General features: G+C 47.0%; 1 protein-coding gene across 1 annotated transcript in view; it reads right to left on the bottom strand.

Annotated features, from left to right (window-relative positions):
- Nucleotides 1-20,675, bottom strand: part of RABGAP1L (RAB GTPase activating protein 1 like) — a 3,056,406-nt gene that overhangs the window by 881,847 nt on the left and 2,153,884 nt on the right. Inside the window, exon 16 of the mRNA XM_069641102.1 lies at nt 9,063-9,176. Coding sequence (XP_069497203.1) covers nt 9,063-9,176 — 114 coding nt within the window. The remainder of the gene's footprint in view (nt 1-9,062; nt 9,177-20,675) is intronic.

Genomic DNA, 20,675 nt, shown 5'->3' with positions numbered 1-20,675 from the left:
GACCTAGACCTCTTTGCCTTCCTTCTTCAAGGAGAGCGGTTTCTTCGACGGGGTAGTCGATGGGGATTTCTTAGGCAATCTAACTACGGCGAATATTCCCTTATGGACCTTCAGAGCTTTTCCGGTCATCAATTGACACTTTGAACAAGCCCGAGGTCTTGTTCTCCACACCGAGATACCACAAGCATGCTTGATGCGGATCGGTCAGCGACATCTTGGCATTGCAGTCTTGACACTTTTTAAACCTGGTCTTCGGGGTAGCCGGTGTCGAAGATTAAAACATTTTTTTTAATTTCTCTAGGAAATTCTGAAGCGCGCTGTCGTTCTTGAAGCATAAGCTTACTCAGAAAAACAGAACTGAAGCCAACTGGCGCTGTGCATGCTTTATATGCCTTAGATTACATCATCCTCGAGACGGAGGCCCTCGAGGGACATCAAGTTGACTGCACCGACGCACAGCGCCCTCTGCCGAAATGTTCTTTCAGAAGCACCTGAAGCTGGATATTTGCGATATCAAAGATGAGGAATACGTGGGCGGACACAATCCATTCGAAAGTGCCTGTGCTTCCCTTCTGACAGAAAAAAATATTTAAAAAAATGTTTGGGTCAACTGGGATTTTGTGTGTCCACCTCGGAGGTGGAAGAAAAAACAGGCAGAGTTTGAGCAAAAATTCCACTTGGAATATCGCTGGCAGTATTTCAGTAAACCCTCAATTAGGATGGTAAAAGCAGCAGTATTTGGCCAATACTGAGTTTACCATTACTGCCCAAATCTAAATGAGTCCCCATGTTTTTCAGGGCATCTTTGGTTTCCATGTGTAGCCCGCGGGTTATGCTTCTAGGCTCTGGGACCTTCCTCTTAGTTTCTACAATGGTTATTTCAGATAGTATTTCATATGTATTAGAGAAAATTTCTCTGTAGTGCGATGAAAAATAAAAGCTGCCCTAAAACGTCCATTCAAAAATCTCTGGAGACATCTTCTACTGTGCCTAAAATGATCTTGTTTGTTCCCCGGGTGTTTTCTTTAAATGTACTTATCTGTGTCTTGTTTCTTTTTCTGCTCTGGAAGAGGCAGGTTTGGGCATGTTTGGGAAAGCATTAAGATTTAAGCAAGCCCTCTACTCTTGAAAGAGCAAGCTCTCTTGAGCAAGGTGAGCATTTTTAGACACCATGCACGAATTGCAGAAAACAGCTCTAACCAGAGAGCAAAGATCAGTTTTTTGCAAAGCCCCACTTCATGGGATGTGACCTCCTGTTTAGCATCAAGACATAAGGATATTCCAAAGGGCACGCATAAACATCCAGAAAGTCTATTTCAATCAATATGTCCATTTGACAGGCATTTAAAATCGTCCTAGTCTCCTGAAGGACGACATAAGCAAAAGGCAGGCACTGACTCGTCACCAAATATGTGATCAAAATGGGCCAGATAAAGGTCACAGTGTAGTAACGGAAGCTTGGAGGGCTGAGTGCGCCGCCTCTTGCCCCTATCTTCATGTAGTATAGTGACTAACTCAGCAAACTATAACTCATAGACCTAAATATTCAAATGGATGAACTCAAAGACAAAGGCAACCTAGCACTCTTCCTCCTACTAGATTTATAAGCATCCTTTGACCTGGTCAATCACAAAGTACTCTGCAAACATCTTACCTCAGCGGCCCACTTCTCCACTAAAGCTTGACAATGGATACAATCCTTCCTTTCCAATAGAACTATGAGGGTATTTGCTCCGACGGCAGCTGCTGAGCCTGCCCCAGTCTCGTGTGGAGTTCCACAGGCTCTTCTGAATCTCCTACACTTTATAATATCTTTACTAAGCCCCTATTTAACCACCTGGATAATTTAGGTGTCCCCTACACTAACTATGTGAATGACACCCAAATCCTCATTCCCATCACAGGATCGTATGATACGGAATCAAAACCTCTAAACGAAATCTATCATAGTATACAGGCCTAGATGGCTATCCATGGCCTATGTCTGAATGACAGCAAACTGTGTTACTCCTGGTCAGCTCACAAAATCGCTTGAAGAAACTAGATGACCAATTTAAATCCTTTGACATTGACAACAATACCATCAAAGTATCCAAAGAAGTGAAATTGCTAGGTGTTTCCCTCGACTCTTCCCTTAAACTAACCATACAAGTTAGTGCTACGGCATCAGCGGCTGCTTACACCTCGAAACTTATCAATGCCTGCAGACCGTTCCTCTCAACAGACAGTTGCATCACCTTGGCAAGATCCCTCATATGATCCAGACTGGACTATTGAAACGCTTTGTATGCAGGCACAAACAGTTGCAATGTGAAAAAACTCCAGGTGATACAAAATAATGCCTTAAGAGCAGCACTGAACATCCCAAGAACCAATCACATTACTGCAGCAAGATGGAAGGTTCACTGGCTCCCGATACAAGATAGAATCTCTTTAAAAACTTTATCTTTAACACATAAGTGCCTTTCAAACTCAGCCCCCAAATATCTAGCAAACAAATTCACCAAAAATCTTACCAATAGACCTACTCGATCCACCCAAGCACATCTGCTAACGATTCCAAGATACAAACTCCAAAAAGCTGGGGGCAACAGTTTCCCAGTGTTAGCAGCCAAACTTTGGAACTCCTTGCCTCTGGTACTAACAGCTGAACCGTCCTTCTGGACTTTTAGGAAAACTCTGAAAAACGTGGCTTTTCACCCAGGATCTGTAATGTATTATCGCCTTTTGTTGTCCACAATTACCTGTGCTCTGCCAAAGTTGACAGCTGACGGTAAACTAATCTCCCATGTATCATTAACGCAAGTTTAAATATACACCTGTTGATGAACTAAAATGTAACTGTACTGTATTGTATTATCTTTGTTCGTTGTAACTGCACTGTATAGTCATTGTAGCTTCACTGAATATTCCAAGAAATGCACCTAGATACCCCAGGGTTAGGTGTGCTATATAAATGTACACATAAATAAATATATCCCCCCAGACAAACTCTGGAAGCATGGCCTAAAAGAAGGCCCAAGATTCGGTGCCATGATCCACCAAATGCACCAAACCTCGCACCAGGCAGATCTCAGACGGACATCTACCTCTTGCTAAGGGTGATACAGCAGCAGCAAAGAAAAACAGTCACCAAAAAACGAGGAGTTTAGCTTACGATTCTCACCAATCAAGCTTATTTGAAACCAGATGACTCCATGTCATAGGGGTACCACATTTCCTGTTCTGGGGTATTCATTTAACAAACCAAAGCACACACAGTTGTATTTTTCTTTAAAATAATTTGAGCAAATTAAGATTTAAGCAGCTAATACCAATGATTTGTAATTGTCTGTCCTGGTGGTGTCACCGGACCCACAGCACTTTATAATTCTGTTTCGATTTTGGTGAAGCTCTAAGCAAAATGAAGGTTGCATTTGCTTTGGGTACAGGCCAACAGGAGTGAGGCACAGGGTGTTGGAAGGCATGATGTGAGGTGAAGGCAAGCAGTGAGGAACTATGCTGCAGGTCAAGGAATTTGGCACAGTAAGGGCTGCAAGGTATAGTATTCAACACAGTCTGAACAACGGCACGAAGTGTGAGTCTGATGGTGGGATGCAGAGTAAGGAGTTAGGTTGATTGTGTAAGGAAGGCATAGTATCAACAGTAAGACTGGCTCAATTGAACAAAGTTCAAAGATGTTTATTGAACTTTCACAAGGATGTGATAAACGCCTAAACCTAAATCTACAAACAGGAGCAAGCTACGACCATCAAATAATAATAATGCAGTCCTAGTAGAGTCTTGTCAAAATAAAAAGGGTCTATACTAAAAAAAAATGCCAATCCTTACTACTAATTTATAAATAATGTGGGGTGATGTTCATGAAAAAGAAAGAAGTGTTCACAAAATGATAAGTCAGGATGTTCGGGCCATTGGCCTCCCTTTCCCATGTTTTCAGCACGGGGCAAGGCGGTTCACTCGAGCAAAGCACACACTCTGGCTTCTGCAGCACGACAATAAAGTTCTATTTACACAGTTCAGGACTTTCTTTGTTCAAGCCTCTTTACTTCTTACAAGTTTCTTGACTCAGAGGGCCTGGTGTACAAAAACAACACTCAAACGTTCTTGTCCTTTTGACATAATTGAATTTGGGTGTTCACCCTGGATCCCCCTCTTCCGGGCTCAGATTCCTTCCAAAACAATGTTCAGAGAATTCTTTCTCGGGTGACTCACGGTTCACCCGGATGCTGCTCAGCCAGGCTCAGGCCCCCATTTATGCTCAATTAGTCTCCCTCAGCCGGGCTCGGACCAACCGTGAAGTACATTAAACTATCAATAACTTTCGAATGTGCACAGGGTTTAGCTTGACCCATTGCATGACCACTTTGATCTCAATATTCCTTTTTCTCACACTCCGCATCAGTTAGATACCTAACAGAGACTTTCGAGTGAGCATCCACATGACACTGGACCACTCTGTGTATGGTAGCTTTTCTTGGTCTCCCAAAGTTCAATTATTAAGTTCAACTACTCTTTTTGGTTACCAATTATATTCACATCATTCATCACAAATGCCTCACACATTGTTCTCTTTATACAATGTTGCCGCTTACAACCTTGGTTCAAAACACAAGCTGGTTTTGCATCAGTCTCTCTGACTCACTGGCTGTGCTGTCTTTTCTGATGCTGCTTTGTTGTAGGAGCCAAGGACAGTACCACAGCAGCAATTGCTCCTCCCCGCCTTGGTTTTCGACGTGGGAGAGCCCTGGGTACCTCCGCCACACTGAGCAGGTTTGAAAAGCCTTTGTTCCTGGTCTTAGGTTTCTTACTTTCCAAGGCTCAATAAAGTAACAGCATTTAGAGGTCAAGGGTACTTCCATCCTTGCAACCCTCTCTGGTCTTACTGTCTTTCTCCTTATATTAAACTGCCATCTTGGAACTGCTGTTTCCTTGTGTCCTTTCGTGCTCCGCCTTTTATCCATGTGGGGAAGTCTGATGGAAGTCAGGTGTGTGTAATGATCCATAATTGCCTGACCTTCCCTGGCCGTGTTGTTGAAAGATGTCAGGAATATGGCTCTGGTGTTAGTCTGTTGTCGCTCACAGTGAACAGTCTGTGAGAAAGTATTTGTGGTGGGAAAAGGGGGTTGAGTTCCTAGGTATCCTACCTGGTAGGATGGGGAAAAGGTGTAACAGGGCAGGGGATATCGCGTCTCACCCTCCGGTGTCCCACTTCCACTCCCTGAAGACCCCTCATCCAGGTGATCTTCCCGCACTCGGCCACCCCCAGGAACTGGATCCAAAAGCGACGGCTGTGTCCTGGCCACCTGGATAACAGATCCCCCAGGGACTAGTGGGTGAGACACCTTCAGGTATCTCACAGTTGTCAGATGCATGGCAAGGTGTGTGTAGTAGTCTGGGTACATTTAGAACAGCAGTGTGTGGTGTTAAGCACCATCTGAGCTGGAGGGCAATGTTTTTTTTATCACAGCTTGAGCAAGGATTACCCAGAGTTGAATGAACAATTGCATTGGCAACCTCACAATATCAGATGATGCCAAACTGAGCTAAGACCTAGACCTGAACTATGCCCTGATCAAGTTCAACTTTTGCCTAAACAGCTATTAGCAGCAGGATGAGAAGATTAGCGACCAGATACACACAAAGAGATGACAGAATTAAAATAGAACAATAGATGTAGCAATGTGAGTGATTCAACTGTAGCATTGAACTGATTGATACAGGTGTGGTTTCACAATGAGTAATGACTGGGAAGAGAGGAAGAAGGTGGTGGATAGGATGGAACGGTTCCAAATTAAAGCGAGTGCTTGAGGGGAAGACCTTTTAAAAAAATGAATTGTCAGTGACATGTTTCACTAACTCCTCATTATGTTGTGGAAAAACAACCTCACCCCAGCAGTGTTTGGGCATCAGTAAAGTCTTCAGAGCCATTATTAACCTTCTATACACATCTCCACCTTTTTTAGTGATAAGAAATATTTGTCCCAAGGAGGCGAATAAGGCAAGGTTGTCTGTTGTCCATTCTTGGCAATGAAACCAGTGGTACTTAAGATGAGAAGCCCTGAATTAGTGGGAGGTGTGGTCTGTGGTGGGGCACTGCAAAAACCCTGGTGCTGAAATAAATCCTCCTGGTTGTGAAGAATGTCTCCTCCTCTATAGTTGCTGTTTTGCAATTTACAGAGACCTTCGGAGATAAATCAGGTTATTCGACCAAGTGATCCAAATCCAATCTGCACAAGATATCAGAGGCATCCGTTAGATGGACTTGGTCTTAACTGGTACCCAAATAAGATAACATTATGAGTGTGGTTACAGGGTGATGTGGTGAACAGCATGAGGCTAAACATGGACAACGCAACAGACAGTCTGCGAAATGACTGAGGTACGCAATAGAATAAACTTTCCCTGTGGAAAAAGGCAATGCCATCTAGATGATCATTGCTACCAATGTGAACTATGTTCTGTCGATGCTTCCGCCTACCTGAGGATGGAAGAATTTTTGAGGAACTGAATCATTTTAACTGGGCATTTATCTAGGACAAAAACAACACCTGCATGTATTTCCCTGAGGAAACTGGAGCTATTAAAGAGGCATGATGAAATGGGACTGTGGGACATCGAAAGATAGCCTTTGTTGTTTGGCTATCTTTGCAGATGGGTTGCTAGTGTGGATGACGTAGTTGATGCCTACATGCAGGTTGAAATTAACTAAGTCTGCACCTTAACTACCAAAGCACTGCTCCATACAGTGAATGTGAAGAATAAAGATGAGATTTTTCTGAAAAAGTTCTAATTTTCAGTGTCAAAATGTCCAAAAATCTGGGGTGGCGGAAGGGCTCCTTACTTATTTTTTGAATTCTCACTCTGGCTGTACCCGTCAATCACTGGATGGGAAACCGCTCTTCTGGCAAAGTTGGTACTTTGGCGGAGTCAAGTACATGGGGACCTTCGCAGAGAGAATGGATGTCTCATCTACCCTGAAACATCCAAGCCGTTGGATGAATGCCGATACAGTGATTAGAGAAAGGTGCAGATGTCTGGAAGCTTTGGAAAGAGGCGGCTTGGTAAGTTATGGAACACTTGGAAACTTTTAGAGGGCAAATCTTGATGTCCTTCATCAGCTTATTCCCTAATGGTGGAGAAATGATTACCTGATAAGGGACTGGTGGAGGTCCTGTTTGGGGATCTGGGAAAGGAATTCACAGATGAAGAATGGTTTATGCGGTGTGCCAGTGTTAAAGACTCTTCGAGGTCTGGGGCATCAGAATGTGCCAGAATATTAACACACACAGAGAACTATGGTTCCCTGACGACATGTTCTGGAGAGGTCTGCATGGTACACAGACTTGCTGGGGATGTACTCTGGTACATAAAGCGGGTGAGAACAAAAATAAGTGAGGTCTTAGACTTGCACATTCTTAGTAAGTGTGGTGCCTTTGGTTTGGGGGATGAAAAGGGATTGGAAAACATATCCTGCATTCTTTATGTCTGATTCAGATGGGTGAATAAGCTAGCTCACAAGTAAATATAAAAGTTAAGGAAATCCCCAACCAGGCCTTTAGCTGAAGATTAGCACATAGCAGTCCAAAACAATTTTTGTCAATAAAGAGGCGTTATACAGACACAAAGACAACGAAAATATCAAAATAACAAAATATCAGTGAATCTGGTTGACTTAAGTAGAGTATCTGAGTTAGGTTAGTTCTTGATTACCTGGCCCCGTTTATTTCCCCCCGTTTATTTGTGATGCTTCGTATATTAAATCAAAATCAATGCTCTTGTTGCCTATGTAACCCACAAACCTATGCAATCAAACGTTTATGCAACAACAACAAAAATGTAAGGCAACGAGTGTTGCAAGACAAGGTGTGAGGCACATATTATAATGCGGGTCAAGGCACAGTCTGGACCAAAGCACACCAACGGGAGGCTGATGGTGGGCGGTAAAGGTCTGAGGCGTAGTCAGGGCTGAAGGTTAATGTGCTAGGTATAGTCTGAACTTAGAGGTATTAGGCACAGTATGAACTGGAGGGTGAGGTGCTGGGCAATGTATGGGCTTCAGAGCACAGTGCGAGGCAAATTGAGGGGGGAGAATGGAAGGACACAATGAAAAGGGGAAACCTAAAACACAATGGAATGTTCACAGCCATGTCAGAAGACATTCTAAGAGTAGATGGGAGGTTCAGAGGCACAGGGGAACAGGGCTGCATCTGATCTTTGAGCCATCTGTCGCGCAACCAAACTGGGCAGTAGCAAAATCGCCATACTCTAGAGCAGACAGGTGCTTTACTGTTCTGTCCAGACAAAACTTGTCCTGGTTGGGTGGTTATGGTGCCATTAAGCGATTCTCAGTCGAGGATCTGTCTTCATGGGGCTTGAATTCAGGGTATATCAACCACTTTAGGAGAACAAAAGTTCCTGACATGCCGCATTTTCCTAACAGCAGCCTGTCAGGAACAGTGCATGCCCGAATTTGGGCTTGCTTGAGAGGAACCGGCTAACAAGGTAAGGAGCAGGGTGGGTGGGCGAGGTCAGGGCTGGGCGAATGGGTGGCACAAGGGGTTGAGACAGGGCAAATAAGGCAGAGGAGCAGAAGTTGGAGGGAGACTGGTGGTTGTGGGGGTGTCCCCTGCATTAACCTGGGGAGCTGGATAGGGACGCGGCGCCTATGTAGTTTGTGGGGTGTCCCCACATCAGAAAAGGGGATGAGGCAGAGTGGTCGATCACAAACTGCTTCCCTGCAGTGTCAAAGCCAGACCTGGGAAACCAGGCTTAGGCAAAAATGTGCTGTAGGGAAAATACATAGAACCGTTCAGAGAGAAGAGAAATTCGAAAACAGATGCACAAATTCTGAATGCTATATATAATCATGAATTTGTACTCTAAAATGTGTTTAAAGGCAATATTAACACTGGTCAATCAATAACCACCATCGCAGTTCATGTGCAGCCACTATATAACCCCATGCTCAATAACCCAATAAGCAACCACGGTTCCACCTATTCATAAACTCACTCACCCAGCTTTTAACCATGCTGCCCCTCGCCCACTTGGCAGCCTACCTTGCAAATCTTGTAGAGCGACTCCTGCCCATCACCTTCGCAGTCTTTGAAGTAATCATGAGCCGGGAAGGTCCGGTGAATGTCTCGAGTGATGCCGCTCTCTTGAGCCGAATCCTGCCGAAAAAGAAAAGGACTGGTAAATGCAGAGGCCCTGCTGCAGTTGGGAACTCTCTCAGCCCCTATCAATCACTGTTCTGCATCAACATCCCCCATGTTACAGACACCATTACAAAGAAATTGACGAAAATACACAAATGATCAATAATTGACCGAGGTAAAAGGTGCAGATTGGGGAAACATCAAAACCAACATTCAGAATGTGACTCATTCCTGAATTATAAAACACATGTCCTCGAGTGCAGGTGTGAACAGTGAAACGTGTGCCAGTTACGGGGTCACGGTTACAAATCTAACAGTACAATTGACTTGCTAAAGTTAAGGAAGGGGACATTGGGACTGATGGCATGACAGTTGATTCATCTCACGAGACATTGGGTAATGACCCCCATCTAATAACATTATATTATTTCAGTTATCACTTTCTCCAGAAGCAGGGCCGGGCGATCACCTGGGGTGAAATGTCTCCCAGGGTGCCATTAGCCCCCTGCCACGCCAGCTCAGGGTAGTCTTTCAAGGGCTCCCCCGGGCGGGCATAGTGGAAGAAGGTGTGGCAGGCACCCTTTTGTTATTAAATGCGCCCATGGTGGAGGGGCGCATTTAATAACAGCAGGGTGCTGATGCTGTACCCTATTCAGATGATTACCTCCCTGGTCCAACGCAGGTGCTCAGTGGTTTTCATTGGAATAGGGCGCTCGTGCATTAGTATGAGCGCCTCATTCCAGTGATTAACTCCCTGCCAGGCGCCGGAGCGAGTTTGAAAAAAAGTGTGGCACCCCTGTTGACCTGGGGCGCCAATTCGCCCAGGGCGCTACTGCCACTAACGCCGACCCTGTCCGTAAAATAGGTGGTGGGCTCTGAAAAACATGGGCGAGAGCGGTATAAAACTGAAAAGGCGCTGATTTGGGAACACAAATGGAAATGTACACACATACTGCATCAGGAATTTCCTGGCACTGATAGAAAGAGGTGGCTCTAAGTCGCCGCATTTGGGACGTTGTGAAGCAGGTTGAGTAGTACCAGAACCACTGCCCACAAAAACACATAATTCATTCCAAATCTACTGCCACGTCGAACACAGAGTTTTGTCCATTAGCTATAATATTGTGGCTTATGGGGCTGTTCCAGAGTTTGTGTCTCCATCAGCTGCTCCATTTCGAAGAGTTTGCTGCAGTTGATTAAAAGGCTGATGTAGAATGCCCGGGCACTGTCCAGTCTGCAGCGAGCACAGTGCACCCTCACAGAGGGCATCTGACCACTCCGTCCAACTGCGCGTACAAGATTAAATCTGGCACCAGTCTGCAAAGACGGCGGAGTGCCTTTGTAGTTTAGGAATCGAGGCTGCACTAAACTCAGTACATTCTACGAGCAGACACATTGTTATTGTGTGAAACTGGGCTTAATTTGTAGGGCTGTTTTGCTACGGATGATCCCTAGGACTTATTTCTGAGCAGCGGCACATTCTCTAAGGTTCAATTTAATTAATATGGGGTGCTTCGTTTTTTAACTGCCAGTCTGTATTAGCCACACAGCAAGCAACACTGTTGGCTGCACCAGCTCTTCTGTGCTAGTTATCTGGTTTCATGAATAACAATGAGCAGAAGGTGACAGCGCTTGGCAGGTCAAGGCAATGCTGTAATCAGCCTCCATGACATTGGGGCGTCTCTCCTACTGAAATAACTCCCAGCGCTGCTGCAGCAGGGTGGTTGGCTCTAGGGTGAGGTGCGGGCAGCAGCCAGGCAGCCCCAGTAGCAGGTGCAACTCACTAATTCAGCGGGCAGCTGGGCACACACATGTATATGGGTCAGTGTCAGTATGAGACTTTTTTTCGTGCAGGTCCTCAGGCTGGGCACATGAAGGGCCATGCTTAGATAGGTATTCCCCCTTTTTCTTTTGGTGGCTAGCCATCAATGGGTTTCCCATTTGTGCCAGTCTCAAACACATACTGGCACATGACTGGTCAGTGGCATTAGTAGGGCAGAGGGGCACCCAGCACAAACAGAACAACAACAGACCAGTCACCAGGCAAGAGCACCACCAGAGGGGCCAGGCCAGGGAAATGACCACTGCCAAAAGGACGAGTATCTGTACTCGGTGGAAGACCTTGTGAAGGTGTTTGATAGCCCAATTCACCAGTTCAGTGATGGTTTTGTATGCTATTAGCCATCACTTTACTAGAAGAAAAAAGCAATGTTACTCCATTTCCTGTGGCTAAACCATCAAAATGTGCCACATGCTACCCACAGAATCAGAGGGAAATGATGTTTTAAAGAACCAATTAAAAATGTAGTGCATCATTTCAAGATACAACTACTATGTTAGGTTATTTTTATTGGTATTTGTAAATCACACATAGTAACGTCAAATATGTTGAAGTGAGTGGAGCAGCAGTGTGCGTGGGCAACGAGATGCCAACAGGATGTGGCACAGGCATGCTAGAAATGTATTTAGCCCTCACACCTAGTTATTTACAAATTAAGCACTTGGGGAACCTGCATCCTGTTTCTGCCAGTGCTCAGAAAGATTGGTGGGGGTCCTGCATGGGATTTAGTTCAAGCGCTTGCACTATCGACATAATATTGGCCGTATTAGAGAGTGCATGACCTTGGAGATGCTCACTCAGCGAGCATATCCAGTCATATTGATGTGGCATGTGTTCAGATTAATGCCAAATAAAGGAGCACAGTTCCAAATTAGCTTTGGGGGAAGTGTAATTTGGTCTTTTGGTTAACATCATTTTTTAGAGCCATTGTGTTGTCTTCTGAGATGCGGAGGTGATGAATCAGCTGGACAGGCAATGGAGGGGTGATTAGTGTCAGGTAGTAGAAGAACCGAAGTGCTTGTTGTGTGCTCCCGCTTACTGAGCACTCGGGCCGTACGAAGGTTTGAGGGATATACAGGTGCAATGGATTAGGACTGGGCTGTTTCCATAGCAAGAATTTGCACCTGTTTTTATTAAGGATAAGCAAGCTTTTTTTAAATGTAACTTGGCTTAGCACTTAGGTGGGCAGGGAACAAGCAGTGGTTTGGCCCGCCTTTATCAATCTTGCCTTAATTACAATTCACAAAGACCACAAATTGGGTGTTATCAGAGTATGAATGGAATGTCCATTTGAGAGACTTTTGATTTCAAGTGGACACTTGTTAACAATTAAAAATGGAGGGCTCCTCCATAGACCAGATATTGATGTCAGAACCTAATAATCACCTATGGGAAAAAGACAAGGAGCAAGGATCTCAAATGGGTAAAGGCTGAGACAAAAACCCCTCATGCCCGCATCCATCAAAAGCATTTCATAATTGATGGTGTGCAAGATAGACGAAAGGTCCAGTAAGTCTGGGCAGCAACCTCCCCTTTGCCAAGTCCTTACAATAGGCTCTCTCTTATAATAAGGAAGAATTATTAAGTACCTTTCAATTGCCAAAAGTGTGAAGGAAAGTTGGCCACAGTGTGACCTTTCTTGATCAAGCATTGAGGTTTTTTATGACCAGACATTGCCTCTGGGCAGGTGATTGTAGCAGGATCTGAAATGTACAGGCCTCTTCAAGTTGAACATTGTTATTTCAGAGAAGTATTGACAAGGGCAAGCTTATGGCCCTTCATTAAAAGTTTTTTGTTGATAATAAAGGCAAGATCTGGGGGCCAGGAATTCTCCTAGCTGCCACGTTACTGTGGCCAAGGAAGAACATAGCGGGAATGAAAAGCTAGCTGTGTTTTAGAAGCTATTCAAAATTAAACAAGTGGAAAATAACCAACACTGGAAAAGGTGTATTAAAAGTATAAGTTGGGTGAATAGAGTAGAATTTCAATGCTTGGGATTTGGCAGTCTTCCTTAGGATGCCGAGAATTTCAGAAAAGATGAGAGCTTACAGCTAGTTTTTTTTTATTTTGTGTTACGGTTATACAATAACATTTAACAAATCAAACATATGCATTTTTATTTCATATTAACATATAAACTAACTGTCAAGATAAGAATCTTTAAAAAACAGGAATTCATTAATTTTCCATAATAAAAAAACAGCGATAATAACACTTCTAGCAAAATGACTTAACTTACTAAATAAAATAGCATACAATATCGTGCAGGAAAAAGAAAACATGAAAAGAAAATGCTAAATGTTGAATAAAAAAAGCTATTGACACTGGCATCTCACTCCAATTTCAACAATGTTAAAAAAAGCCAGTAACCGCCAGAACCAATGAGGTGGTTCGCCCAGCTAAACAAAAGTGACAAAATGAATCATTGGACATCAGGGCCAAAGTTGTTGAAAATCACCCGAAGTGTAATTCTCGAATACTTAGAAGATGAGGACAATAGATCTAAATTCTTCAGAGACTCAATTGAAGTAGGCGAATTGCAAAAGTGACTGAGGCCACATTCATTTAGCAAGGTATTATAATGAAGGAGCCCTCCATTTCTGAGGTATTTTTTGATCCTGTTATGAATTGAGTTTCACCTAAACCGAATACACAGACGTCTGATGGTTCGTTGCGGGTAAATAGTGATATATGGAGAAAGGACTCCAGCTGATTTGAAGTCGAGTCTCAATTGTTTCAATGATTCATAGGAGTGAAAGGTGTTAATCGTGAGAGCCCAATCTTGACTGTAAAGGATTGTTTTAACCTTCATTGGATTATATACAAAATCACTCAGTAGAAACCCTAGATTACCAAGAATTTGCTTACCGAAGACTGTGAATTCACACAGAAATGAATCGCCTTGCTCCGTGAGGATGGTGTTAAGTTCCATATATAAAGAGGGTGTGCCCAATGGACATAGCATTTTATAGTAAAAAGATAAGTATTTCCAGTGGGCTCTACTTTTAAGAGAATAAAGGCCCAACGCGTATCAAATTGCAGCAAGGGGTGTGGCAGGCGATACCTGCAATACCTTCCTCCACAACCTCCCCTCAATAATTGACACTAAGTCCAGGGTCCCCAATAGTAAAAGCTCTATGCCGTATAATATTTTTGGAACTATTTTTCCTATGTAAAAATTTCACATAGGGTAGAATAGAGAATTTGCCATATCTAGAGTCAACCCGTAGCAGCTGATTTGAAATTGCCGTCCCACGAGCCGACAGCCAGTCCCCAACAAGCACTTGTGCTGTTTGACAAAGATGGGAAATCCGAAATATACAAAGCATTTGACTTTTTCTGATCAATACCCCAAGTAAAGGATTTGTTTTTTTTCGTATTGGTGCAGTGTAGTATTTTTATTTTCTTTTTGGCAATGATTTTAAGGTTATGGGCCAAAGAAAACTTTAAAAATGCAGTTAAGAGGCGCTGTAGGCCAATCGGGGTAAGATCAAAAATGTAAAAATCGTCAGCATATGCAAGCCAAATAGGTTTTAAATTATGGATTGTAGGAGTAGCCAATGCTGTCGAGTTTAAATAGTCCCAGATGTCACTCAAGTACAGATGTTAGGATGCTGCAGGACAATCATCCTTTATGATCAATAATAACATTGGAATCGTTATGTAAGCCAATAATTAGCCGAAGTAAGCTGTATGGGATTCCCCCATCTCTGCAATTTTGCCCACAATAGACCTAGATCCACTGCGTCAAAGGCAGCTGAGAGCTCTGTTGTGGCCAAATAAACTGATTTGTGTTTCTTCTGCCATACCTGGCTGAGGGTGGCCTAAAAAATGAAACCATTTAAGGAGGCACAGTAATGCTTGCGAATACCAGTCTGCATTGCGGAATTCTGCCAGTTGTCTTTTGCCACTGTTCCAGGTGCTGTGGTAGGAAGGATGAAAATATCTTGCTATCTGTGTCCAGAATCGCTATAGGGCAATAGTTTAGTGGATCATCACGTGAGCTTCTTTTAATAATTGGGAGTAGGCAGGCAGTGAACCAACCACCTATCTCTCTGAGAGATTCCACAGAAGGACATCAACTAGACCTTCTAGAGTAATCAACACTAACTGCCTCGCTATTCCCAGGTTTAAACTATCAAAGGTTGGGGGCAGCAGCTTTCCCGTCAAAGTGGCCCAACTATGGAATTCCTTGCCGCCCTCACACCGTGCGGATCAATGATACCAGAACTTTAGATATAATTGCATTAACTGGCTCAAGACAACAGACCACTAAGGCCTGTCTCCCTCACCACACTGTACATAGTCCTCTAAGATGCTGCCACCATGTTTCATGTTCGTGCTCTTATCTCTGTTTGTGATGACGTGTAATTGCTACCTTTTGCCTGACTTGTTCCATATTTGCTTGCCATGTCTAATTTATTCCTGTAACCTAAGCTGTGAACTTCCTTGTAACTTCTGCGCCCTGATACTTTTGGGTCTGGTGCGCAATACAAATAAATACACATACAAACAAAAAAACAGATAAGGGAAAGGTGCAAGGCGCTGCCAAGTTCATATATAAAAGGGACAGGATGGAAGCCCAGGTGTCCGGGTCCCCCTTAAATAGGATGCTCGAACGATTGATGGGGCCAAGCACCCGTGAAGAGCTGATCTTAGGGATGATTTCTAAAATTGAGTCGCTCTATACTGACAGGGCCAGTTACTATCTGCTGTAGGTGCAGTCAGGTTATTAACCACTCCCATGTGATCGATGAACACAGTGCCAAAATGAGATACCCACTGATTTTCTGAGACTGATGTGGGGTGCATTTAAAGGCACTAGACAGAAATCCCTTTCACCTGAAAAACTTCAGCAAAAATGGCTCTGCTGTGCTTCCCTATCACATGAGTGGCAAGGAACAAGTTACTTACCTGTAACTGTTGTTCTCCTGCATGGGTCTGGCATGGATTTACATGCTCATGAATATTCCCCGTCGTCAGGCTGGGAATCCCCGGTAAAGAAAAAATCAGTATCAGTTTCGTTTCTGATCTGTCTTTCTTAGTAGTAACCAATCACTGATCTCTGGGTCATACTGCCCCCAGCCAATGACTGCCCTCTCCCTAAGCCCCGCCTCTGGCAGCCATCCTCAGATTTGGTAGCACGCCAAGTGGCAGTATGACCAAGTGAAGAGCCGCAGAGGGGTAGGTGGGAGGGTTCGCATGTGAATCCATGCCAGACCCATGCTGGAGAATAACAGTTACAGGTAAGTAACTTGTTCCTTCTCCAGCATGGGGTCTGGCATGGATTTACATGCTCATGAATAAAAGAATACATAGCAGTATACACATGCATAACCACGGGAGGTGGCAACAGGCTCAACATTAAGCAATACAACAACTCAACATTAAGCATCTCTTACCTCCTCACCAGGCTCACCTTAAGTGAACAGGATGCGCAGCACTTCTTGGCCGACCCTGGGCTCCTCCCTGGAGTCCCGATCGACGCAGTAGAATCTTGTGAAGGTGTGCGTCGACCTCCACGTAGCAGCCCTGCAGATGCCCAGCAGGGGCACACCAGACAGAAACGCTGTGGTTGCAGCGATCGCTCTGGTCGAATGGGCTCTCTGACGGCCGGGCAGCGGTCGGTTTGCCAACCGGTGACAATGCATGATGCAGCCGGAGAGCCATCTGGAAATGGAAGTCTTCGAGAGAGCCTTCCCTTGATTCACAGACCCAAAGTTCACAAACAGTTGTGACGTCTTCCGAAAACTCTTTGTGCGGTCCACGTAGAACTTCAGCGCTCTAGCTACATCCAGCGAGTGCAAAGTCCTCTCGGCCGGCGTCGAAGGCGACGGGAAGAAAACTGGTAACACCAAGGGTTCGTTGAGGTGGAAGTCCGACGGCACCTTGGGCATGAAGGAGGGGTGCGTCCTCAGCACTACCCTCCTGTCATGAAAAGTCAAGTATGGAGGCTTGCAAGACAGGGCCTGAATCTCTCCAACTCGTCGTGCAGAGGTGATGGCCACGAGGAACGCTGTCTTCCATGACAGGAACTTCAAAGGTGCCGAATGCATAGGCTCGAATGGGGCTCCCATGAGCCTGGTCAGCACCACATTAAGCTCACACGCCGGGGCAGGGTCCTTCACCGGCGGGAATGATCGGAATAGTCCCTTCATAAATTCCTTTACCAGGCGATGAGACCACAAGGACGCCCGTCCCGTAGTCCTGGTATATCAGGAGATGGCAGCCAGATGTATTTTTATGGAGTCGTGAGCCTGTCCACATTTGGCCAGCTAGAGTAGGTACGGCAGCACTTGAGGGGCCGTAATCCGCAGAGGGTTAATCTTCTGTGCACGGCACCAGACAGAGAAACTCTTCCATTTATGACCGTAACACTTGAGAGTTGAGGACGCCCTGGCCTTTGCAAGAACCTCTCTGCAATCAGCAGGGATATCGTACCCTCTAAACTCTAGTGCTGCAGGAGCTAGGCCTGCAAGTTCAGCGACTGTGGGTCGTGATGGAGAATGGCGCCTCCTTCTCTGGAGAAAAGATCAGCGTCCGCCGGCAGCTTGACTGGTGGGGACGATGACAAGTCCAGAAGGTCCGGGAACCAGAACTGCCTCGGCCATGCCGGTGCAACGAGGATCATCCTGCACCTGGACTTCTTGAGCTGGTTGATGAGGCGGAGCAGCAACGGCAACGGAGGGAACGCGTATAGAAACAGGCCATCCCAAGGGAACGAGAAATCATCGCCCATGCTCCTCGGCTGTGGGAACCTGCTGGCGAACCTCTGGCACTTGGAGTTCGTCGCCGTCGCGAACAGGTCGATCTGGGGTTTTCCCCATCGTTGGAAGAGTCGATCCACTTGGTCCTGGCGCAGTTCCCACTCGTGGCACGAGCGCAGCTCCCTACTGAGTGAGTCCGCGATGGTGTTTTTTCTTCCTGCCAGGTGGAAGGGAACCAGAAACATCCCCTGGCGACGGACCAGTGCCACAGATCCTGGGCCTCCTTGGATAGGGCTGGGGATCTGGTGCCTCCTTGCTTCCGTATATAGAACATCGTGGTGGTGTTGTCGGTGAAGATCCTCACCACTTTGCCCTTGAGGGACGGAAGAAACGACTTGAGAGCCCAGAACACTGCTCGGAGCTCCAGAATGTTGATGTGGAGAGACCTCTCCTCCAGGAGCCAAAGGCCTCTTGCGTGGAGGTCTCCGGTGTGGACCCCCCAACCCTCCAGAGAGGTGTCTGTCGTCACCGTCTCCTGAAACGCCGGGATTTGAAATTCTGTGCCTGTCGTGAGGTGAGCATGGATGCCCCACCATAAGATCGCCCGACGGAACTCCTCGTCGAGAGGGATGCTGTCCCGAAACAGCCCCTCGCCTGAAGCCAGCGGGCATCGAGGAACTCCTGTAGCGGACGCATCCGAAGTCTGTAAAGGGGTACAAGATAGATGCATGAGGACATCATCCCGAGGTGGGACTTGATGGACCTCACCCTGGCCACGTCCGTGGCTAGTAGGCGCCGCACCTTGCCCAGGATGGTCTTGGTCCTCTCCTCTGAAGGGGAGGCCAATTGCCCCACTGTATCGAGCTTCGCTCCCAGAAACAGTGCTATCTGCGATGGAACCAGGTGGGAATTGGGGTAGTTGATGGTGAACCCCAGCTCTGTGAGCAACCAAGCGGTGGAGATGGACTCCCACACGCTGACGAACTTCGTCAGCCGGCCTCCCACCGGGCTGCTTTGGTGGGCGACGGACAACCCGGCCAGGTCAGTCTTGCTTGGAGTCGGCCTTGCCAGCTTGTCCTCCTTGGCGACGGCGGCGGGAACCCCCTTGCTTGCCGTGACCTCTGTAGGCCTCCTGGGAAGAGGAGCGGGCCGCCTGGTGGTAAGTCAAGGAGCCACCGCTGGATCCTTTGGAGGCACCCTGTCTGCCTCCGGAGCTCCGAAAGGGCCGTCGCTGTTGAAGCACCCCGAGGGCCCGGGCCGTCTCTGAGTCGGTCTTGATGGCCTGTAGGGACTCATCCACCGCCTTACCAAAAAGGTTGTTGCCGTCGAACGTCATGTCCAACACCCTGGTCTGGACGTCCTGGCGAAAGTCTGTCACCTTGCGCCATCCTCGTTGTCGGAGGCAAACTCTGTGGCCCAGTTGGCGAAATCCAGTATCGGCAATGTCCGTTGCCACCGTTAAGGCGTGATCCGACGCCACCTCGCCTTCCTGCAGAATTTCTAGGGCCTCCGCCCTTTTGTCATCAGGCAGGAAGTCTAGCAGGGGAGCTATCTTGAACCAGAGCTCCCTGTCGTAGCGGGCCACGATCGCTAAGGCATTGGCCGCCTTAATCATCGTCGCCGCCGACGAGATGACTAGTCGTCCCATAGAGTCCAACTTCTTGCCCTCGCTGTCCGGCAGGGAAGTGGAAGTTGGACCCGCCGCACCCGCTGCATTCTTCTTAGCCGCTGCCGAGACGACAGACTCCAACGTGGGCTGGGCCCTGAGCACAAGGGAGCGGCATCGGGGACTCGGTACTTCTTCTCGTACCTGTCCCTCTTGGCTGGTGCCATGGAAGGGTTCTTGAGGACAGCAAGCCGCTCGTCCCAGATGTCGTCAAGTAAAGGCACCGCGAGGACATTCTTTCTCTTGGCCTCTTGTCGCTGGTACAGAAACCCCTCCTTTTTCTGTTCTTCAGGGCAGAGCTGGAAGAGCTCGGATGCCCTGGTTATCATGGCGTGGAAAGAGCCAATTTCATCGCCTGGAGACGCCCGCGGGGGTGGGTGGGGTGATGACGGGAGGTCCGCTGTGTCATCGCCGCCATCATCGTCAGTTCCCGTCGCTGTATCACGAAGGGCGGAGCGGGGTGGACTCTCCTCCACTTGTTCGGAGGGCTTCCCGACGAGCCTGGGTCTGGATCCTCCGTCGGGGTCTGTGATAATCTCGTCCTTATCTCGGTGCATAAGGATTGGATTGCCAACAAAATGGCCGCCGAGCTATCCTGGGGCTCGGGCAATGGCTGCGACGGACGGGATGGCCACTGCACTGGGCCCTGTTCGTCGTCGTCGATATCTTCGATCACGTCAGCAGGGACCGCCCCCTGGGATCGAACCTTCTCGAACCTCTCGTTGAGGCCTAAAAACTTCTCGTTGAGGCCCAAGGACCTCTCGTTGAGGCCTATGGACCTTTCGTTGAGGCCCTTCTCGGTTTCCACCAGTTCCTCGTCAGAGGCTGATTCCGAGTCTGTAATGGCCACCGCCCCCCCCTTTTTCCGCCACGGGCTTCACGGGGGTCTTAGCGATGGGCTGGAAAGAGGATTCCCTCCACGGTGGCAGGGATACTCTGGGCCCAGAGGGCGTTTCCACAGGCGTAGTCTCAGCCTGCTTCACCAGGGTCACAGCGACCACTTCGGTAGAGGCCTTTGCTGGGTGGATCAAAGCCCTCACCACCTTAGGTGCATCCTGGGCCTTCACCTTGGAGGGAAGGTTAGCGCCTCGCTCCCCCTTCGAGATCGACCGGGTCCGCTCCAGCGGCCTACACAGGTTCTCGGACTTCCTCTTCCCTGACACAGAGCGCTGGCTCGTGGTCAAACGTACCGGGGAAGTAGCGCCCTGCTTGGCAACCGAAGAGCCCGACCTTTCGGCGCTCGCAGTGCTTGGCCTTCTGTTGGGCCCCCGTCGCCGGGGCGCCCTCACAGGACTTAGAAG

The sequence above is a fragment of the Ambystoma mexicanum genome, chromosome 1q (genome assembly GCF_040938575.1).
Source record: "Ambystoma mexicanum isolate Mex_15411 chromosome 1q, UKY_AmexF1_1, whole genome shotgun sequence".
Classification (NCBI taxonomy): Eukaryota; Metazoa; Chordata; class Amphibia; order Caudata; family Ambystomatidae; genus Ambystoma; species Ambystoma mexicanum.
The sequence above is the reverse complement of the archived record's forward strand: the minus strand, read 5'-3'. Positions and strand labels throughout refer to the sequence as shown.